General features: G+C 43.1%; 1 protein-coding gene across 4 annotated transcripts in view; it reads left to right on the top strand.

Moving 5' to 3' along the window:
* The window catches only part of CLGN (calmegin), a 71,159-nt gene that overhangs the window by 35,476 nt on the left and 11,575 nt on the right, over positions 1–24,108 (top strand). For all 4 annotated transcript variants that reach the window (XM_034772947.1, XM_034772948.1, XM_034772949.1 and 1 more), the window contains 6 exons: positions 3,041–3,230; positions 4,983–5,096; positions 5,886–6,042; positions 17,547–17,762; positions 19,129–19,248; positions 19,500–19,641. In XM_034772947.1, coding sequence (XP_034628838.1) covers positions 3,041–3,230; positions 4,983–5,096; positions 5,886–6,042; positions 17,547–17,762; positions 19,129–19,248; positions 19,500–19,641 — 939 coding nt within the window. The remainder of the gene's footprint in view (positions 1–3,040; positions 3,231–4,982; positions 5,097–5,885; positions 6,043–17,546; positions 17,763–19,128; positions 19,249–19,499; positions 19,642–24,108) is intronic.

Below are 24,108 nucleotides of genomic sequence, written 5' to 3'. Positions count from 1 at the left end.
AGGAGTACTTGTGGCACCTTAGAGACTAACAAATTTATTAGAGCATAAGCTTTCGTGGACTACAGCCCACTTCTTCGGATGCATATAGATTTATTCCACTCTATATGCATCCGAAGAAGTGGGCTGTAGTCCACGAAAGCTTATGCTCTAATAAATTTGTTAGTCTCTAAGGTGCCACAAGTACTCCTATTCTATTACCAGTCACTTCTTTTAAAAGAAGGAGCCAACTCTTGTATCTATGCTGATCACAACTGCAGCAGTGCGGCATGCAGAGAAATAGTTTCTCCAATAGCAAGATCTCAACCCATTTGGCCTTTACAGATGAAAACCATCACTTTAAATTCAGTTTGGAAAAAGTAGCTAATACAGATCATGGGGCACCAGAGGATGTACTGCCAAATAGGCAGGCTGCTGCATTCTGCACTGGTTTCTCTCCAGACTGATCAAAAGGGAAGCGCCATGCAGAGCACATTGAAATAGTTCAGTCTTTCAGGCCATAGATTAATTTAGAGAACTAGATTAGAGGTGGCAGCATCAGGGGCTTATTTTGTCTTTTCCCCCAGTGTTCCAAAAGGTGAGATTTGAAACATCTTTCTGATTATGGAGATGGAATCTTAGACACAGTTAATGGCTGTTTGGTTTACCTAAAACTACTACTTTACAAAAAAAATTATATCAAGTACTTCTGATAAGTCTGTAACAATAGAATGTTTTAAATTAACATAATCACTCCTAAATTTGACCCTAATTTTGGGTTACTGTGTGTAACATGAGATTTCCTTTTTTACCTAATATGTCCCGTCTACCTCCAATTCTGATTCTTTGATAAATGGGAAAATATTGGAAGTGATACTGCTAGATGCTGGGAAAATGCATCTTAGGCCTGGTCTATACTACCCGCCTGAATCGGCGGGTAGAAATCGACCTCTCGGGGATCGATTTATCGCGTCCCGTCGGGACGCGACAATCGATCCCCGAATCGGCGCTCTAACTCCACCAGCGGAGGTGGTAGTAAGCGCCGCCGACAAAAAGCGGCAGAAGTCGATTTTGCCGCCGTCCTCACAACGGGGTAAGTCGGCTGTAATACGTCGAATTCAGCTACGCTATTCACGTAGCTGAATTTGCGTATCTTAAATCGACTCCCCGCTGTAGTGTAGATGTACCCTCAGACAAGTTGGAAAGAAGGGGGCAACAGGAGTCAAGCTTGGTGGGGAATGGTCAGAGTCTGTACCTGCTAGAGAACCCTTCTCTCCATAATTTGGAAACAAAAATTCCTGAATCTCGTTCTTGTCACTCCTCTGCTGTCTGCAAATGTCTGTGCACTCAGCTAGCAAAGTATCCTATCCCCCTCTAGTGCTGGTCTATGCAGAGAATGACAAACTGCTATTGCTATCAATTACTCCATTAGCTCAAGTGGCAAAAGTCTTTGTGATGGATCTAAAGGTTCCAACCCTGCTGATGACCCATATTGGTGTCAGAATGATGATGCATGATGGAATTTGTTTTTCCAGTTTACTGTCTTTAAAACATATGAAATCACATACACAAATCTGTTAAAAGAACATTATTAAGGCTTCAAATTCAAGCACTCTCATTAGGAAATGCCAGAATTAAGGCTTCCTGTGTGACATTAATTTGCCCCGACATATGCATGATGAAGCAATCTTTCATTCAAGAACACTTTCCCCCTCCCCTCCCCCCAGATGACCCCTACTTCATTCAGTGCACAGAATGGACCTGCTCTGAGGTTGAATCAGAGATATGTAGTAATTAGAAGCTGTTGTGTATTGGATTGCTGCTTCATTTGTTGCTGAAGTTGGAAGGTGTTTAGTGAATGAGGCAGGTAATTGCAGGAAGAGAAAGGATAACCTCATGGTTAAGACAGTTGAATGCTGCCCTAGAGAAGTGAATTCTCCTCCTGTCTCTGCCATAGAGTTCCTATGTGATGCTAGTCAAGTCATTTAAACTTTCCACAAGCGGTCAGTAATTGTGTTCTTTTCAATTTCTGGGTGCCTGACTTGAGATCCTGGGACCTGGTTTGCAGAAGCGGTGAGCATTCACTTCTGCAACAAAGTCAGTGGAACCGGTCTTTCAATGTACAGAGTGCTATATAGTGCTAAGTACTCTGAAAAATCAAGAATACTTTTTATCTTAATTGCTGCGTCCGTTTCCCAACTGTAAAATGGGGATGATAATAATGCCCCTCATCTCATAGAAGTGTAGCGAAGATAAATGTATTCATATTTGTGAAGTGCTCAGGTACAATTGTGATGAGTGCATAGAAAAGCCCATGAGGAAATTAAGAATTTTTTATTCGAAGGTTTGAACAGTATGCAGTAAATAAGGCATGGGGCCACACATTGAACAACGAAGAGAAAACAAAATATCGAATAGCTGTTCATCACGCGAGCACCATTCATTCTGTGCACTGAATGAGATAGAACCTGTCAAAAAAAATAGTACATGATCATGTTATTAAAGACATTATCATAATTCATACACAAAATAGGACCAAATTAAGGTTGCACAGACACCCTTCATTCTGGCATTTCCTAATTTTTGAGGGTTTGACTTTGCAACCTTAATATTCTTTTAACATAGTTTTTTTTCATGCAATTGTAATATAAATCGTGCAGAACAGAAAAGTGGCATGCTTTGGTGAAAGGCCAGAATTGATACACTGCTTTGTCTACCTTGCACTTCATTAATGCAGTATTTTCACTTAATTCCATGGTACAAATTGAATATAAGTTGCCTGGTTCGTAAAACAAAGAAATGGAAACCCTAAGATGCCTGCTGAGTGGGAAACTTGTGGGGTTATTATGCATAAGTGGTGTAAAAAAAAAAAATGTTCCTTAATGACAAAAATATTTACATTTTTTCCAAAGTCTTTCAGGAAAGCAAACTTAACCTTGCGTATTTGTTTATTACATATGAATCTGTGTGTCTGCATGCACATACACATTTTAAGCAGAAGATTAAAATGCATAGTTCCTTTATTTCACAATTTTAAAAATACGTTCATTTTCTTGCAATGTAGTGCTGAAACCAGATGACACATTTGAAATGTTAATTGACCAATCAGTTGTCAGCAAAGGAAATCTTCTGGAAGATATGGTTCCTCCTGTGAACCCTCCAAAAGAAATAGAAGATCCCAATGATAAGAAGCCAGATGACTGGGATGAGAGAGCAAAGATCCCTGACCCTAATGCTGTCAAACCAGATGATTGGTGAGAAAATATATTTTATTTATACAGACTATATAGTATGCAAGCTATTCATTTTTGGAGCCATGAGTTAAAGGGACACTGCAAAAAGAACAGGAGTACCTGTGGCACTGGTAACTTAAAAATCACATTTGTCTCTGAAAAAATTGTACCCACTATTGTTGCAGGTAACACCTATAGGTACAATAAATGAAAGATTAGGAAGAACATTTTTTTTCAATTTTACTTTAGGCATCTGACAGCACTTTTGTATAGTTCATTTCCCTCTTTCTACTGGCTCTGTGGATGAGGGGAAAGCAGTGGACATGTTATTTCTTGACTTTAGCAAAGCTTTTGGTACGGTCTCCCACTGTATTCTTGCCAGCAAGTTAAAGAAGTATGGACTGGATGAATGGACTATAAGGTGGATAGAAAGCTTGCTAGATCGTCGGGCTCAACGGGTAGTGATCAATGGCTCCATGTCTAGTTGGCAGCCGGTATCAAGTGGAGTGCCCCAAGGGTCGGTCCTGGGGCCAGTATCTTCATTAATGACCTGGAGGATAGCATGGATTGCACCCTCAGCAAGTTTGCAGATGACACTAAACTGGGAGGAGTGGTAGATACCCTGGGAGGTAGGGATAGGATACAGAGGGACCTAGACAAATTAGAAATCTGATGAGGTTCAACAAGGACAAGTGCAGAGTCATGTACTTAAGACGGAAGAATCCCATGCACTGCTACAGACTAGGGACCGAGTAGCTAGGCAGCAGTTCTGCAGAAAAGGACCTATGGGTTACAGTGGATGAGAAGCTGAATATGAGTCAACAGTGTGCCCTTGTTGCCAAGAAGGCTAACAGCAATTTGGGCTGTATAAGTAGAAGCATTGCCAAATCGAGGGACGTGATCATTCCCCTCTATTCGGTATTGGTGAGGCCTGATTTGGAGTACTGTGTCCAGTTTTGGGCCCCACACTACAGAAAGGATGTGGAAAAATTGGAAAGAGGTCAACAAAAATGTTTAGGGGGCTGGAGCACATGACTTATGAGGAGAGGCTGAGGGAACTGGAATTATTTAGTTTGCAGAAGAGAAGAATGAGGGGAGATTTGATAGCTGCTTTCAGCTACCTGAAAAGGGGTTCCAAAGAGGATGGATCTAGACTGTTCTCAGTGGTACCAGATGACGGAACAAGGAGTAATGGTCTCAAGTTACACTGGGGGAGGTTTAGGTTGGATATTAGGAAAAACTTTTTCACTAGGAAGGTGGTGAAGCACTGGAATGGGTTACCTAGGGAGGTGGTGGAATTTCCTTCCTTAGAGGTTTTTAAGGTCAGGCTTGGCAAAGCCCTGGCTGGGATGATTTAGTTGGGGATTGGTCCTGCTTTGAGCAGGGGATTGAACTAGATGACCTCCTGAGGTCCCTTCCAACCCTGATATTCTGTGATACTACTGTATAGTTCGTTTTCCATGACTGGTGCTTTCACATAGCAACAAGGAAAAGAAAACCATTTTTAAAATAGGTATGTCACGTAAACCACAAGTTGGCAGTGGTAATTTGGGAGCAGGTATATTATACCTGAAACTACTTAACTTGATTTTGCATATTTTCAAAGGCACAAATGGAGCTGGGTGCCCCGCTCTCATGAGCTGGGTGCCTAACACCCTTCTGTGCCTTTGAAAATCATCTCTTTCGTGTCAGTTATGTTCCTTTGACTAGAACTTTGCCATTTTGAACCAGACTGCTATATTTTTTTCTGGTAATATCAGTTTGTAATTAAAGGGATGAAGATGAGCCTTCCAAAATAGAAGATCCTGATGCTGTCAAGCCTGAGGGCTGGCTTGATGATGAACTACAATACATCCCAGATCCCAATGCAGAAAAACCAGAGGATTGGTAAGAGCTTGTACTCAGTAGAGCAGATCTTTTTGCAGAGGTATTGTAGACGAGGTCTCATTTACTCTGTGATAAATTGGACAAAATTCTGCTCTTTGGTCACTAGTCTGCTGTGCTTTGATGCAGCAGACTGGAAATTGAGGCATCTTCAGATACATTTTTATATTTGGAATAAAATATGAAAATGGACAATGTAATCACCACAGTAGACCCTTCGTTGTTAATTGTGAGTATTAAATTATTTTATGCTGTCCTCAGTGTTAGTTTTCATTGTTCTGAAGAATTTTGTATTGACAATGCATTGTAAAAGTTGCCACAGGGTAAGAGACATCTGGGGCTTTTGGTACCAGGGAAGCAGTTCAGGATTGTAAAATAAGCACATACAGTTGTGGATGTTTGTTAAAATAAGCATTGAAATACTTAACAATGCTGACATTTTAAATTGTCATCTTTAGCTTGATGCATTATGTTGAATGGGGCAGTCCACACCTCTTAAGGCATGTTTCAGGATGTCTGCAGATACAGGAATACAACTCTGTTGATGTTTTTCATATTTCATATTTTCAAGACTATCTGCACAAGTGGGAGGGGTCAGTGAGGTGAGGAAAAAATGTTTTTAAAGAGCTTACATTGTGGAATACAGTTCTGTAGGCAAGGGGTGGGCAAAATTCTGAGGCTGCAGAATTTCAGAACATATACAGGCCCTGAGTGTAGATTAGATATGGGAGTTAAAATGAACATATGAATGGAATTCTTATAACGCTCAATTGTTTGTAATCCCTTCCACAGGGATGAAGAAATGGATGGTGAATGGGAAGCCCCACAGATCCCTAATCCAAAATGTGAGACTGCACCTGGCTGTGGAGAGTGGGTGCGTCCCATGATGACCAATCCAAACTATAAAGGAAAATGGAAACCACCAATGATAGATAATCCTAACTATCAGGTAGTAATGAAATATAATAACAAAATATTGTATTCTTCATTAAAAGGTTCAGAGTTCCATAGAACAATCTGTCTAGGCTTTTATGCCATATTTATTACTATGTATCTGAATCATGAATATATGGCTCTGATCGCATTTGACTTCAGGTTTTTTACTTTAAGTAGCTTGCTTCTTAATTACCTTATTTTAAGTATGTTCAAAAATATTGATGCATTTCTGTATAACGCCTTTTTCTCCATTAAGAACTGCTTCTGCAGAAACCCAGTTATTTTAGTGTGGTTTTCTCAACTATCCTACAGATACTAACTACTACAAAACTACTTTCTTTCCTTTAGAAAATTACATTAAAAAGGTAATGTTAAAGTTCTTCTCTGAGTGCTGTCCCTGTGGGTGATCCAGGCACCATTGATCGGAGTGTTGGTGCATCCAGGCACCATTGATCAGAGATTATCAATAGCAGTGTCTGGTCGGGGTGAACGTTCGCAGTAGCTCTCTCATGGCGCCGCTGGTGCCTCATCTAGCATGCGCATGGCCTGACCCCTTCAGTTCCTTTTCAACTGTCCTTGGTTTGAGATGGAGTCTGTTAGTGGTGTCACTGAAAACCTTAAAGTAAGATAGCTTAGTTTTTACCCTTGTTTGTTAACAGTTTGTTGCTTTACTTAGTATAGTTAGCATTAGTTAAATCTAGTTAGTTAGCCATCCACCACGATGAACTAACCTGCTCAGAACAAGTAAAACCAGGTGTTAATAAATGCTGGGAAAGCCAACAGACATACTACTTACCTCCAAAAATGAAAAAGATTCTTCCTGTGGTGCCAGAACAAACACATATCTGCAAGCCAAGCACCACTAACACTAATTTTGAAATACTTATTATTCCTAATGGCTTGCTATGAGCTCGTTTAGAGTTCATCACAGCCTTCCATCAGCAGGTAGATGGGACTTTGATATACGCTCACCCAATTACTAAGTGATTTCTCACAGGAATACAGAACATGCACTCGGACATCCGAGAACCCACACCAACATAGGACTTAAATCTGGTGTTCAGAAGTCTAACCAGAGCCCCATTTGAACCCTTTGCCACAAGCTCATTACTTCACTTATCTATGAAAGTGGCATTCCTGGTGGACATTACATCCATGCACAGAGTCAACGAGATAGGGGCTCTCATGACTCACCCCCCCCTTCACAATTTTCTTCAAGGATAAAGTGACACTTAGAACACATCCTAAGTTTATGCCAAAAATATCGTCTACGTTCCACCTCAACCAACTGATTCACTTATCTACATTTCATTCAAAACCACACACTAACGCTCAAGAGGCAGTCCTACACACACTAGATGTTCACTGTGCCTTAGACTTTTATCTGGACATAATGAAGCCCTTCCAAAAATCACCTAGACTTCTGTGTCAACAACAGAATGATCAAAGGGCTCTGCCATATCTACGCAAAGATTATCTAAATGGATAACCAGCTGTGTAGTGAATAGCACATATGGAATATAACACTGAAGCCCCCCGGGCATCAGAACCCACTCGACAAGAGCTTCATCTACCTCCATAGCATTCTTACACAATGTTCCCATTCTAGACATCTGCAGGGCAGCCCCTGGGCTTCTGAACACACATTCATGAACCACTAAGCAATTACTCTCAATTCAAGCTCAGACACAAGACTAGGCCTCGCTGTGCTAACCTCAGCAACGAACTCAACTCCGAAGCCCCTTCAATCCTCATAAGGGCACTGCTCTACATTCACCTGAAGTGGCGCACCCACAGGAACAGCACATGAAGAAGAGAAGCTTACTCAGCTTGTGCAGGAACTGAGATTCTTTGAGATGTGTCCCTGTAGGTGTTACACTACCCATCCCCCTCCCCTCTGCTTCAGAGTACAAGTTAAATTCTCCACGGTAGAGAAGGAACTGAAGGGGTCGGGCCGTGTGTGTGCTAAATGAGGCACCAGCGGCACAGCGAGACTGCTACTGTGCACGTGCACTCCAACCGGACATGGCTACCAAAAATCTCAGATTGACAGTGCCAGGATGCACCGACACCTGAAGTGGAGCACGCACAGGGACACACATCTCAAAGAACATCCGTTATTGCACAAGGTGAGCAACCTTCTCTTACAGTGCAAATTCAAGCACTTGAAAATTGAAGAAATAGCAGATTATGGTTGCTTGTGCAACCTGACTTCTGCTCCTTTATTCATCTAACCTGTGCAATGAATGAAGGATTTTGTAATACATATAGTAAATGATCATGTAATAAAAGACTATCCGAATACACATGCTCAATGGGGCAGAATTAAGGTTCCATAGATAACTGTAAATCTGGCATTTCCTAGCTTTTGAGTGTTTGGCTTTGTGACCTAAATAACATTCTTTTAACATAGCTTTTTTTGTATGTAATTTCCTAGGGTTTTAATAACGGGTAAAAACAACCTCTGTTGTGTAATTAATTCCCCATCATGCATCATCAGCAGAGTTTAAATGGCAGACCTTCAGTAGAGCAGCACAGATTTACACTATGTGAACTACAGGACTAACTACGTTAGCTGGCAGCAGGAGAAGGCTGTTATCCCAGAGAGGAGGGATGGGTTGCTGGTGCAATATGCTGAGTCCAGAGGGGTGGTTATGGGATGCCCAGTCCAGCTCCATCTCTTCTCAACTGGGAGCTGGTGGAGCTCCTGCCCACTGTGGTGCCCCTGAAAAGTAAGGATGTGCTGGATCAGAAGTGGTCCTGGGAGGGGAAACCCAGCATGGGTTCCCCTCTCCAAAGTGCTACAGTTCCTGTGATGGCTTCTGGTCATTCCCAGCTCTGTGTGTACTATTGCTGCTTTTGTGGCAGCATGGGCATAGCTCTTCATAATGTTCATGTTCAGTTAAACATTTACAGCATGCAAGCAAGGGAAGGGAAATGGCAAGTTAAATGGTTTAAGTTTCAGTCAAACCTAGCAGAATTTTCATGGGACAAGTGAAAGGCATGTCTCGCTAGCCCTAGTGCTTTGTCCCTACACATTTCAAACACCTGCTGTGAACAATGGAGGGTATTGTTTCTCCAAGGTCAAAAATGTGTTATAATGGAAATCATTAGGCAATATAAATATGGGGGTTGCTACCAGCTACCCCGTCATACAACTTACCTACAGACTAACAGAACAGAAAGGATAGACAAATGGTCTGAAGGTAGTCAACCTCTTGTACTCAGTTCACTGATATTTCTTGTGAATACTCTGTTCATGTCCATTCTGCTATGTTATGAATCTGTCCCATCTACTCAAACATTTAGAACGTATTATATACAAGACTGTGGTATTTGAGTCATGAATCAAATCTAAAAAGGCTATAAACTTTGGTTCCTATCTTTTGTGCCTTTTGAACAGGAAGGGGTTCACTTTTTAATTTTTATTGATATGGGGAAAACTTAAGTCAGATAGTTTGTTACATTTTGTCTTGTCATTCTGAGCTCTTGGGAGCAAATTTCATATTCATGGACCAGCTGCTGAAAAGATGTCTCTATTGAACTCAGGAGTTTTACTTATATGGCTGATAATGCTGTCATTATTGAAGAATGTAGTTCATGTGGGAAGTCATGATTTCAAAGATAAAGGCAGTCTGTTAAATGGCTTGTGCCAGTGCCTTAGAAATCTTTTGAAGATTAGGATTCTGACTTTGAATTTGACCCATAGTGAACAGAGCATCAGGGTGGCATATACAATACAGCAGTGGTTCTCAAACCTTTTTTTTTTTTTTGTGCGGACCACTTGAAAATTGCTGAGGGTCTCAGCGGACCACTTTCCAAATGTTGTTTGTACCATTAGCTAACTATTGTTAAAAAAAACAAAAACAAAAAAAAAACCTTGTTAATTATTGTTTTTTTTTATTCTACAAATAAAAGCACACAACTCATATTTTAATATCGGTAGTCTTATCTTTCTAATGCAATGGATATGCCCTCTCTCCCCTGCCACGGCAGCCTCCGAGCTGGGGCTGGGAAGGCGAGGGGTCTCTCCCCCACCGCAGCAGCCCCCGAGCTGGGGCTGGGAAGAAGCGGGTCTCTCCCCCACTGCAGCAGCCCCCGAGCTGGGACTGGGAAGGAGAGGGGTCTCTCCCTGGCAGTCGCAGCCCTAGAGCTGGGGAAAGTCGTCTCTTTCTCTGGCCGCCGCAGCCCTGCACATCCCAAATTCCACCTACCCCCTTTTCTCACCCTACTGACCCCTCCCACTTATCCCCTTTTCCCCCCAAGGCCACCACCTCACCTTACATGTGCATCTTCTCCAGGGTCCAGGCACCTAATTAGTGGAGCCACGCCTGCACAGCTTCACTAATTAGGTGGGTGGTCCTTCATTCTTGTGTGCGGCCGTCCAGGTACACACCTTAGAAGGAATGATCGGTCCGCGGACCACAGTTTGAAAACCTCTGTAGTACAATACTTGGAGATCTGTGTTCTACAAAGGTGGGCTGTAGCATTTTGAACCAGTTGAAGTTTTTTTTTTCCAGAGTCAGATTTTTCTTTCCAAGGTTTGACATTAAGCATTCAAGCTATATGAATGTATGGATAACTGTGGGAAAGTCACTGTCTGATAGAATAGGATACAATCTCCTGGAAGTGAACAATGAACCAGTGAGACTCCACACATGAGTTTTTGGAGATAGAGGAGCTTCTGAGGTTTGAGCTTCTGAGGTTCAAGCTCCTGATTGGTCAGCTGCTGTCTGCTGGTAGGGAAATCATACGTTATGCTATTTTTTGGACAAATGCTAGAGGCTATTGAATTGTAAATCTGATGTTATGAGAGAGATCATGCTTCTCCCAAGTGGTGTGTGTATATAAAATAATTATGTGCAAATATAGAGTTCTTATTAAAAAAACAGCTTTCTTATTCCTTGTTGTTGCCAGTCTTTTATGCTGTATTGTTACTGTGTGTGTTACATTTTTTTTTCTTTTTGGCAATTCCTAGAGCTACTTATTCTCCAGGAGTAAGAATTCTGAAAAGATAATACCTTTATATGGAGAGGAAATCCTTCTTTGAGTGCTTGCATATGTCTGTTACGCTATAGGTGTGTGTGTGCATCTTGTGCAGAGATGCTGGAGAGTTTTCCCTAGCAGTACTCATGGGGTAAATTCTGGATGCAACCTGACCACGTTGTGCTCTGAACTGAGGATATAAAAGGTGGACCTGCCGGGCTTGTCCTTCAGTTGCTTCTTACTGTCTGTGGTTATTATGTGGAGTGTTGCTGTGCTTTACATCTTCATTACTCTGTGAACAAAGTTACTTATAGTTATAGTTCATTTTATCTAGCAGTACTTGTTGTTTCGTCCTTTGGACATCTTTCTTCAGGTTTTCTTTTTATTTTGATCCAGCAGGCTTCCAGGCTTTGCCTGATACCGGGGGAGACTTTGAGAGGTCCCATGGTTTTAAGCCCTGCTCTGGCTGTCGGAAGCCAGTGCTTGATAATGACCTGCATATTGCTGTTTAAAGTGCTTGGGTGAGGGTCATGTTAGAGATGGGTGTCCTATCTGCCATGGCTTCAAATGCAGAAACAAAGAAGTAGGGAGAAGAGCACCTTAAATATATTCTCATGGAGAATGTTCATTATCTGCAATTGGAACCCCCTCGGTTGGCACAAGGAAGCTCATTGACCACTCCTTCTATGAGTTCTCCCCTGGCCTTGCCAACAGACAGAGGCTGTAGGAGATCCCCTTCCCTAGGGCTGTCCTCTTTGGGGTATAAGAGGTTGGACCCCTCCGAGCCACTGAAGCATAACATGGCATTGGTTTCTTCAAAGTCCTCCTCTGCAAAAGAAGCCTACTCTGATACTGAAGGTAGAGTGTGTCTTTTGGCTTGCTGCTCCCTGACACTCTCACAGTGACTCGGATGAGCCACTGACTCCAGTACCCACCCTGAGACCATCAAGGCCACTAGTGCATCAGTGACAGCAGTGGATCTGCCATTGTTGATTAGCAGGGCAACCATCATTTTCCATGCTGAAAATGCCAGAGGCCTTTGCAGCTGTAAGGAATCTATTGTTCCTTTTGGTACTATCATTCACCACTGATTCAGGATGAAGATTGTGTACCAGCACTGTGGAATGTGCCATGCTTATCCGTACCGACAACAGGGTCTGTATGGATCTATCTGGTGTCACGTTCATCAGCCTCCCCAGAAACTATGTCTAGACCACTTGTACCGACTCCATCTCTTCACACAGTACCGATAGCCAGGAAGCTTTTGCTGCTGCTTCCGGTGACCTCAGTCTCAACACAGATCCCTGTCTTCCTCTCTGAGGACTCCTCCTGGTACTGCTCTGCCTTGGCCTTCAGAGTATTATTACTCCACATCAGAGTCTGAAGTAGGTTCCCAAGTCTCTCATTTCAGAGAGTCCAGGGCCTCTTCTGGAACCTGTTCCTGCTTTCACAGAATATGCTCTGCCTTGGAGGCGCTCCAGCGATTGAGAAGCTTGGTCTATGCACAGCTGGCTTCTGGTACCATAACAGCCTTCTCACTGGCCATTTTGGATGTCTTGAGGGATGTTTCCATTCAGAGCAACATTTCTTTCTTTGTGGAAGCAGATTGCCAAATGACAGAGGCTTCCCTGTCCAGTACTGAGAGACTTCTAATGGTCAGTACCAAATAGCCTCTGGACACAGAGTTGGTGGACCTTCCCCAACCTGCCTTGGAACAGCAGTCTGCCTCAGCAGTGCAGGATCAACCTCAAGACCTTTGAGGGGAGGGGTAGCTCAGTGGTTTGAGCATTTGCCTGCTAAACCCAGGGTTGTGAGTTCAATCCTTGAGGGGGCCATTTAGGGATCTGGGTCAAAAATCTGTTTGGGGATTGGTCCTGCTTTGAGCAGGAGGTTGGACTAGATGACCTCCTGAGGTCCCTTCCAACCCTGATATTCTATGATTCTAAGAGGGTTCTGCTTTGTCTCCTCTGAATACATCATCATCATTATTACTGGATGAAGATCAGTAGACCTTCTTATAAATTAGGCAGTAGTGTAGTCCATCAAGTCACTGTGGCAAATCCCCTCATCTACTCCACCAGTGGCTAAGTGCATGGAGTGCAAATACCAGATTCCATCCCAAAGGTTCAAGCTGTTGTGTTTACACCCTGCTCCCTTCGTTTATATAGTCCACTGTGAATGAAAGGCACCATCAAGATCAAGCTAAGGTTACCCCCAAAGAAAAGGTTGCAAAAAAGCTAGACCTTTCTGGGGGAGAGATGTATTGAATTGTGGGATTATAGCTGTGCACTGCTAAACACTAGGTCCTTTTGGCCTGGAATGACTATTCAAACTGGGAGCCTCTCATTTTTTTAAATAAATTGCCTGAAAGCTCTAAGGAATAGTTTCAGACCTTCTTGGTGGAAGGCTGTCTGGTTTCTTGATCAGCTCTGCAAGCTTCCTTGGATGCACCAGACTCCGTGTGGCAAGAGTTATGGTAACAGCAGTAACTTTGCACTGATCCTCATGGTTGCAGGTGTCTAGGATTCCTGCAGAAGTACAGCAGGTTATTGAAGACTTTTTTCTTTTGAGGGCTGTGCTGGTTTTCACCTCTAAGACTGGAAATGCTTTACATGCATTAAAAGACAAGAGCAGTCCCTAGGTCTATTACACGCTGGCTACAAAGAGGACAAAATATCATCCTCAGTTCCAGCCAAGACAGCAATTCTACCCCTACAGGCTGTCTGACCATTTAGAGAGAAAGAAAAGATCACAAAGGAGGCAGCCTCTGTCTTCTGCCTCCTTGATCACTTCATCCAGGCAACCACAAGCCTCAAAGCAGCCTGTTTGACAGTCTACCAGCTTGGATCTCTCTGGCTTTTTTCTCTTCCTTTGAGAATAGGTTATCCCATTTCCTAAATGCATGGCAGACCATCACTTCAGACAAGTGGGTGCTAAGCAGGATGGCATCAGGATGTACCCTACGTTTTTCTAGTCTCCCTTTCCACTTCCCTTTTCAGGGACCCATCTCATGAGTCTGTACTAAGAGAAAACGTGCTGATTCTGCATTCTTTGGGAGCCACAGAGGAAGTGCTCTTTCACATCAGGTTGGGGTTTTTACTCCCAATATTTTTAATACCCAAAGCCAGAGGGGTTCTTAGACCCATCCAGAACTTCAGAACCTAAACAGATGCATCAAAAAGTTTAAAGTTGTTCCATATGGTTTTCCTAGCTTCTGTTATCCTTTCTTTAGATCTGGGAGACTGAGATGCTGCCCTTGGCTTACAGGATGCCTACTTCCATGTGGCAGTCCACCCTAGCAGGTTCCTGAGGTTTATGGTAGTAGGAGATCCTTACCAGTTCACTGTTCTATCTTTCAGACTGTCATCAGCACCAAGGCTTTTATCAGACTGCCACCACTGCCATGCACTTATCTCCACAATGAGGATGTCCACATGTATCCCTACCTGGACAATTGACTGACACAAGGTCACTCCAGTCATCAGGTAGAGACCAGTATTTGTTGGACTCTCCATTTGTTCAGCAGCTTGGGTGTGAAAATAAACAGAGAAGTCAAATCATGTCACTTTTCCAAGAATAGAGTTCATTGGGGCAGTCCTAGACTCAGCCACTGCCAAGGCTTTCCTGGCAAAACAGGACCTCTGTGCATGGTTCAAAGATCAGCCATGAACCACAGTGAGGAATTACTTCAGGATCCTAGGTTAGATGGCTGTTTGTATATATGCAACCCCTCGCACCAGGCTGCACCTCCAGGAAATGCAGGCATGGCTCAAGTGAGTCTACCACCCCCAGGTTCATGATGTGGACAAACTAGTATGCATCCCAGTCAGGGTCTGTTGTCTCTAAATTGGTGGATGAGTCAGGGCAATGTATATGGGGAATTTCCTTTGTCTCAGTCTCTCCCCTCAGACTTTGGTAATGGACGCTTCAGTGATGAGGTAAGGAAGTCATTTGGATGATCTTCTGGCTCAGGACTTATGGGCCACTCACAAGGCTAGGTTACATGTAAATGTTCTTGAGCCATGTGCAATATTCCAAGCATGTCGTGTTCAGGGCAGGACCATGTAGGTGCTCCCTGATGACACCACAGCAGTATTTTATGTGAACAAGCAGGGAGGTGCTGGGTGTCAGGAGGCAGTCAGGCTGTGGCATTTCTGCATATGGAACTCGGTAACTCTTAAGGCATCTTACCCTGCCAGGAGTTCAGAATGGTCTGGCAGATCCTTCAGCCTGGATCATGAATGGCCTCTCAACAAAGGCGTTCAGGGATCAGTGTTTTGAATAGGAGGATTTCCAGCAGGTAATTTGTTTGCACTTGGCAGAACAGGAAAGGTGCTTAGCTTTGCTGAAGAAATGGTCACAGTCCTGGGTCCATCAGACACTTTGTTTCCTGCTTGTACGTGTACCTACCAATGCCACTCATTCCTAGAGTTATTATCAAGATGAAGCAAGAACAAAGTAGAATGATCCTCTTGCCTCAGCCAGTCTGGAGCTAACTTTAGTATTGGACCTGTGCAGAACCTTTACTACTTCCACAAATCAGAGTTGACATTGCAAAATCACAAGCGAATATTACACCCAAATCCTTGGGTGCTACATTTCATGGCATACTTCAGCAGTGGTTAAATACAGAGGAGGCAAGTTATTCAGTGGCAGTCAAGAACATCCTGCTTAATAGCAGGGCAGGCAACATTCCAAGATAGTTACTTACCTTATGAAATGGAAGTGTTTCTCCATTTGGGAAGCTAGTCACAGTGAGTCTCCTACACAATTCACAATTCAAAAGATTTTGGACTATCTACTACATCTCAAAGTTGGGTCTAGCTTTCAATTCCATTAAGGTGCACCAGTCTGCAATTTCAGCTTTTCACCTTTAGTATATAAGGTAGGACTGTTTTCACCAGTTCTGTGACAACCAGATTCCTAAAAGGTGGAAAGAGTCTATCTGTTCCTATCAGGAATCCACCTCAACCTTGGGACTTGAATTTAGTGCAGTCAGCTCTTATGGGTCTTCTATTTGAGCCCTTATCCTCCTGCTTATTACACCCTCTCAGCAAAAATGCATTCTTAGTGACCATCACTACTGCTAGAAGTGTTGAGTAACTGCATGCCCTGGTAATGGATTCCCCATACACTGTATTAAACAAGGACAAGGTGCATCTTAGGTTCTACACCAAGGTGGTGTCTGATTTTTTCACCTACATCAGTCTATATACTTGCCAGTCTTTTTTGCAAAGCCACATGTTCACAAGGATGAACAATAGCTGCACACTTCAAATGTGTGCTGAGCCCTAGTCTTGTCTTAACCTAGGCAAAACAAATCACATTTGGGGTTCTTCACAGCTTTTCATAACCTATGCAGCATAATGGTGGGGTCACTCTGTTAGACCATAATGACCCTAAATGGATTACCAGCTGCATTATCATGTGCTGTGCTGCCAAAGATATATCACCTCCTGAGAATTTGACAGTGCATTCAACCAGAGTGGACTTGGCCTCCACAGCATTTGTGGGAAATGTCCCTAGTGTGGACATCTGCAGGTCAGCAATGTGGTCCTTGGTCTTTTGCTAGACACCTTGCAATTACAGCTGCATCAAGGGAAGATGCAAATGGAGAAAAGTGGTTCTACAGTTCTTTTGATGGAACTCCTGGCCCCAACTCCATTGGTAGTGACTTGGAAGTCACCTACGGTGTCATGGAATTATGTAAGCACTCAAAGAAACAGTTACTCACCTTCTTATAACTAAAGGTTCTTCAAGATATGTTGCATGTTTCCATTACACGACCCACCATCTTTTCCCAATGCATTAAATTCTGTCATCAGGATCCTGGTGCAGAGGAACTGAAGGATGGACTGGGCAGCTTGCCCTTTATATTCTCTGTTTGGGAACCACTCTTGTGGGCACCAGTAGGGAAAACTCTTTGGCACTGGTACACAAAATGCACACATATCCACAGTGTAATGAACATATGCAACATATCTTGAAGAACAAGGGTTAGGAGAAGGGGGGTACTTGTTTCTTTTTTAACTTGTAATCCTGCTTCTCTGAAGAGATCACTTTTGAGGATTTGTGTGTTCACCTCTCCTAAGCTAACTCTTTGAGGTGCTGATTACTATAGGATTTAAGATGTAAAGCCTATTGGTCTTGCTGTTTATCTCAAGATTTTATAATCAATTTTTAATTTTTGTAATTGGCCATAAACGGTTTTGTGTTTTGCGTGAACAGTCGACTGAAAGATTCCAAGGGCAGTGGTGTCAAATCACTGAGCCCACAAGTAGCATAAGGGCTGTAGGTGCCTTGTGCTACCAACCACTAGCACAACCCTTAGGGAGCAAACATTTTAAAGACTTAGAGGTGGTCAGTCCATCATGTTCTAGGGAAGTGATATGCAAGATTTTGCTTCTCTGAAGGGTAAGTAACTTCCCCTTCCTTTCTAACTGGCATATGTTTGGCTTTTTTTAAAAAAGTGATTCACTGCTCATGTTTTTAGTAGCATCTCTCTAATGACTTTTTTTTTTCTTTTTACAGGGGATCTGGAGTCCTCAAAAAATCCCTAACCCAGATTATTTTGAGGATCTTCACCCATTTGAAATGACTGCTGTTAGTGCTGTTGGTTTAGAGCTGTGGTCTATGACCCCTGATATATACTTTGATAATTTTATCATCTGTTCAGAAAAGGAAGTGGCAGATCGATGGGCTGCAGATGGCTGGGGCTTGAAGAAATTGGTAGCTAGTGCTAATGAGGTATACAGTAGTATTTACCATACTCATAGTAGCCAAACTGTTAATGTAGACAATATATTGATTTGATTACTTTTTATTCAAAGTGGATAACCGTTCTGAGAAATGTGCTAAATCTTTCTAGTTTGACTGCTTAGCTTTTTCCAAATCTACGCTCTTCTCAAATGTAAGCCTTTGAAGCACTTGGCTTACATATGGGTGAAATTCTGATCTCTCTGAAGTCAATGACAAAACTCTTATTTACTTAAGTGGTGCCAGGATTTCACCCCTAGATTTCAATACTCCTTGATAAGTAAGAGTAGGATCTTTAGACTCAAAGCCTTGATAGTATACTCACTCTAAATATGTAATCTCTCCAGGAATGGATAAATGACCAAGGATACTGGTCATGTAGCAAATCTACTGTCAAGCAAATTTAAGGCCCTTCGTCACTCTGAGCACATACTATACAACTCTGAAAATACAGTGTGCATCAGTTATCAAATCCATGTCCCCGATCCTGTCCTCATGTGCATATCCATCTTTATATGCTCTGCCTGGAGACAACCAGCACCTTTGAAATCCTGTGTGCACATATCTCCAGCTTATATCACAAGATGTGCACGATACACTGTCCTATTGTATGTGATCATAACTCTCTCTAATGGCTGTGCCCAGCAACTACAAAGCCTCTTTCTTACAGCTAAGAGCTTGTCTACACGGTGGGGTAATGCACTCTCGTGCGCTTTAGAAATCATACCTTTGTAAAGTGTTCACTCTAGGTATGATTTTTAAAGCACACTAAAGTGTTTTTCATTAATTGATCCTCATAGACCCTGCTGGTGTGCTTTAACGTAATGCTGTTTTGAAACAGTACTATGTTAAAGGGCACTAGGGAACCTTTAGCTTGCACCAGAAGGGTCTATACAGACCAATTAATGCACAATACGTTAGTGTGCTTTAGAAAACACACCTCTATAGAGCACATTACTCTGCAGTGTAGATGAGCTCTAAGAGTTCTCCGTTAGCTCAAATGGTAGGGTGTTGGCCTGTGCTTTCAGTGCTTTGGCTCCCACTAGTGCCTATGTATTCTGTCTGTGTGTGGCTGCTGTTTTCTTACATCTGCAGATCTCTAATGGTGCAAGTTTACAAAATTTGTCCTTTAATATTTAATAAACAATATTCTTGCCCTTTAGAGAGAGTGCATGCATGCAACATTATAGCTGGTAAAGAAAACGAAAAAACGGACTAAATTCCCAAAAGAGAAGCCTTTTACATGATGTTAAAGATTAACAAATGTCTGTACGGTACTTTGAAAAATGCAGTGAGCTATATAAATGCTAGGTTACTTTATTCATTATAGTGATTAGTTCTTTGTTTCTTTCTGCAGCCTGGTATGTTTAGTCAGTTGGTGACTGCTGCAGAAGACCGTCCATGGCTTTGGGTTCTTTATATCTTGACTTTAGCACTGCCTGTAGGATTGGGTGTATTGTTCTGCTGGCCAACCAAGGTAAAAGAAAAATTGATTTTATTTTCACCTTTTTTTTCTAATGATAGTATTGTAATTTTTTTGACCTTAATGCTCTCTAGCAGCAATATATTTACATATATACAAATTGAAAAATCACTTACAAATAAAATCAGTTGGGTTTTTATCGTAAATCTTAATTTTAATAATAGGCCTTTACAAAATCCCCCCAAATTAGAAAATAAATGTTAGATATCAGTTATTTAAAAATGTAAATGATTAATTTATTATAGAAAATAGAAGAAGACATTGACTACAAAAAAATGGATGTCTCTAAGCCAGTTACAAAGGGAGAACTAGAACAAGAGAGAGGGGAGATAGATGATGAAGCAGAATTGGAAGAAGAAAAAGAACATGAAGATATTGCTTTAGAAGGTAAGCTGAGCAAACAAATTGTGGTTGTAGACATGTCAAAATTCAAATAGCTATAGACTGCTTTTCCAGGCAGAATAATACCAGTTCTTAAAACCAGCTATTGTAGAGTAATAGGGCTGGAAAAAAAAAAACAGTGTTACGTTACTATAAGTAGTTCTTTGACCATTGCCTGCCTGGAGTCTACTCTTCTTTGACCTTTTTGAATAGCTGTGTCTGCTGGGGCTGTATGCACACCTTGCCTCTGCCCTTATGCCATTCTTTTCTCCACCCTCAAGCAAGAGTGCACAGTCCCAACTGCCCTGCAGTTTCTTCTGACCAACCAAGGCAAAAAGCAGGAACGCTACAGTGTCTTTTGGTCTTTCATCAATCAACTTCTTCCTTTAGGAGAGAGTTTTTAATGCTTCGAATATATAAATATAGTTGTGCATAATGTTAGGCTTTATACCCCTTCTGGATATTTGGTCTCTTAAGATGCTATTGAAATGTTCTGACATCATTTCAGATCTAAGACGATCATAGGCAAATCTGTGGCTTTAAGCTATGCTTCTCCTATGACACTTTGTCCATCATCATTAAATGTATGTGGTGTTTCTCCTCCCTTGGGGAGAAGCTTGTTCCTAAGTATTCTATGTGCAAATTGTACTCACTCACTCACTAACTATCCTGGAGAGCTGACAGCTACTTCACTTTTTATCAGAAGCTATGAGAGTGTCATTTGCTGGCACTGAACTGCCTTAGGAGCCTGCACAGATCTCAGTCTCATTCTGCCAAGTCAGAAACCAGTAGATAATCAGGCCTCGAAATACTTTTAGACTTAGCTAAAACATCCCATGCCACTGGATCCAATACGGAGCATGTTATTAAACCATTCTGATACCTTTTCACTTCACGGTAGCATTCCTCTCACCTGAAGTTGTATATAAGAAGAGGGGTCAGCACCTTCCTTGAGCACGGTCTTGGCATCTGTCAAGTTCTTTCAGATGACTAAGCCTTCCAAAGACTTTCTCTCAGTATTACTCTTTTCACTCCTTACTGAGGAAGTAACAGTCAAGAGGCAAGTGATTATCAGATTGTGTCTACACTAGTGTCTGCATCCTCTTGATGCCAGTGTTTTCTGGCATTGGTGGTTGACCTCAGTGTCAAATGCCTTACCATTGGCCACCTCTGCATGGTGGATGCGTCAATACTGATAGCTTTTGTCTGTATTAGTGCTGGTGCTTTGGCACAGTCTGTGGCAGCACTGAGCCATTCCATCTATGCCTTGGCATCAGAGGCATTAACTGTCCCCATGCCACCTGTACTGTTGACATAAGCATCGATTGCCAGTCCAGACCCTCTGGCATTTTCTTTCTATTCTTCCTCTTATTTTGGCCTAGTCACTGTCATATTTCTTGCCCTTGAATAAAGAAGCCTCCCTTGCTTCTCCATTGAGTGCTTCCCTTTACTGTATCCTAATGGAGTTCATCTTGGAAACCAGGGCCTACTAGAGCCTACTTCACTGCTACCAGCATGGCAGTCTGGGATTCCTGAGTTACAGGTTCTTTCCATCCAGTTCAGGCGATGCTGCATCTGTGTGTGGGCTCCCTCTTAGTAAGAGTTTCTCTAGGGGACCCACCTTTTTCCTATGAACCACTGGCACTTTGGGCCTATTGGGCACTTTGCATTGGTTTTATTAAAAAACTTTTAGTGCATCTCTTGCTTTTTTTCTTCCTTCCTTTTCTTTTATCTCTTTCCATTTCAGTTTCCTTCAGTATGATTTTTTTAATATGTACGTTTTTCACTGCAATGTTCACTTCCCTACTTTGTTCTTTTCACACTTCCACTGATCATCTCCTTCCTTCATCTCATTCTTTTCTTTTCCCCCTGTCTATTTCTCTCCTAGAGGAGAATGGTTCAGCCTGCCAGCATCTCAAAATGCCACTAGGAATTTAGAGAAACAAGGTGGGTGAGGTAATATTTTATTGAACCAACTTCTGTTGGTGAAAGAGAGACAGAGCTCTTCTGCGGGTCTGTGTGGCTCTAAAGCATGTTGCTCCCACCAATAGAAGTTGGTCCAATATAGGGTTACCATACGTCCTCTTTTTCCCAGACATGTCCGGCTTTTCGGCAGTCAAACCCCCACCCGGGGGGGACTGCCAAAAAGCCGAACAGGCCGGGAAAATGGCGGCTCTGCTCCTCCCCGACTCTTCGGCTCTGTTTAAGAGCCGGGCTGCCTGAGCGCTACCGGCTTCGGGCAGCCCCCGTGCCTCCAGACCCTGTGCCCCCAGCCGGGCACTTCCCCTCCCGGGCTCTGGCGGCACACGGTCTGGAGGCACGGAGCTGCCAGAAGCCGGTAGCATTTGGGCAGCCTGGCTCTTAAACAGAGCCGAAGAGTTGGGGAGGAGCAGAGCCGCCATTTTCCCGGACATGTTCGGCTTTTTGGCAATTCCCCCCGGACGGGGGTTTGACTGCCGAAAAGCCGGACATGTCCGGGAAAAAGAGGACGTATGGTAACCCTACCGGAGCTATAACTGTGTGTGGCCCGCCCTGATCCAGGGCCTGGGCTCCTTAACTGTTTGTTCGCTCAGTCCCTGCACCAGAGGGCCTGAGCCCTGAGCTAGCTGAAGGTTTTGCTCCGCCCCTGCACCGGAGGGCCGGAGCTTCTGAACTAACTGACTGCTTATCCCAGCAGTAGCGAGTCGGTGTGGCTCCCCTCCTGTCCAGAAGGGTCGAGCCCCAGCACGGACCTATTACAACACCTTACGTCACCAGCAGCATTTTCTCTAGCACCTTGGTCTCTCAGCCAAGTCCTGAGCCAGCCTAATCGTGCTGAGCGTATGAGGTTGGACCCTGAAGGACCTGTGCTCCAAAGTTCAAATTACAATCCTAGAGACGATAAATAACCACTGCCAGGGCAGCTGCTCTCTAGCAAATAGGAGGACATTGGTGTCAAACTAGTGGATTGATTTGCATTTACTGAGCCTGGCTTCCAGTCCACTCTCAGCTGGAAGTTGCTGCGGCACTTGGGAGCATATGAAGCTGGACAGCACTGATGTCATTTGAAATAGCTCCTTGCCCTCTGTTCCCAACATAGATGTGTGATGAGTTTGCGATTCCACATTTCACGGGATAGAAGGGGGCAGGGAAGAGACCATCGCACAAAAAAACCCCACTCAACTTTATTATCTGAGAGTTGTGTGTTCTTTATTACAACAAGCTTATAGTTTTATCAAACAATTTTTACCATGAAAAATGTCTCTGAAGAGACAGCGTGTGAAACTTTTCCAGAAAGAAATACCTTGGAGCTGTATGGAAGCTGAAAGAAATTAGTCTGAATTTTGTCAACTGTCAAAACACACAGAAAGCCTCTTCTGCCCTTCTTCCAACAGTAACTTAAAACCCTATGACCCCAAATGGTGCCCATGTGTGTGTGGTGCTGCTGAGCCTGCAGATAGTTTGTCCATGCACCTGTGAACTTTGGTGCTTTTCTGATTCCCAAAAAGCAGCAGCACAGGTTAATAGTGTTCAATATTAGTGCAGCAGGAACTGCCCTCACCCCTCCCCAGCTGATCCCCATGACTCCAGGTGTCTGTGTAGGCAGCGCTAAATATCCCTTCACCTCTAAGCTGGATACAGAAGGAAGGTGAAGTAAGGGAAGCACCGAAATCTCTAATCTATGGGAACAGGAAATAAATAAATAGTCTAAATGTACGGAGTAAAAAATGTACCTTATAGATGTAAGCAGAGTCAGGATGAGCTCTACCCTGACATCTGGTGGTGAATTATGGCGAGTGTGGAAAAGAATAGGCAAACCCATTCGCCTGGCATGAAACAACAGCAACTCAAAGTGGTTACTTTGGCTGGTGTGGGATCCCCAGTTTCTCTATTATTGGGGCAGGAAGAATAAAGTTTTGTTACCCTGATTCTGTGAATCAAGGCCAGTGGAACTGTTGTATGACAGAAGGACTGAGTGAGTCCTTCACCATTACCTAAGTAGCACTTGCTTGACAAGGGGCATGGGTTACCAACCCCAGTGAATTGAGAGAGGATGGGGTCAGGTATTTATATCTGATGGTCTGGGCCCTCTTTGAGGGTTTGAAACACCAATTGCACTACCTCCTCTCTCCACTGTTGAATGTCAGAGCTAACTTTGATTCCATTAGGAGTCTAGTTACAGGCTGCTGAGCTGAATTCACTTTGGGCTAATGGTGCACTAGCAAGAGCTGAAATCACAAAAGAGCTAAAGTTATTAAGAGCTGAGATCACTGAGACTGTGTTAACTAGTGGGGGAGCCTGAAGCTCTATTGCTAAGCGGCTGGTGGAGCAGCTAGCAGAGTGGAGCCGCACAGGGACGGTTGGAGTGGAGCTGAGCGACTCACAGGTCGGTGAGCAGGGCGGAGCCTTGTGGGAGCGGCCCAAGGAACAGCTGAAGTGGAGCAGAGCTGAGCGGCTCACAGGTCGGTGAGCAGAGCGGAGCAGCTGCCAGAG

This window comes from Trachemys scripta, chromosome 5 (genome assembly GCF_013100865.1).
Source record: "Trachemys scripta elegans isolate TJP31775 chromosome 5, CAS_Tse_1.0, whole genome shotgun sequence".
In the NCBI taxonomy this organism is placed as follows: domain Eukaryota; kingdom Metazoa; phylum Chordata; order Testudines; family Emydidae; genus Trachemys; species Trachemys scripta.
Note: the sequence above shows the minus strand (reverse complement) of the source record. Positions and strands in the feature narration are given on the sequence as shown.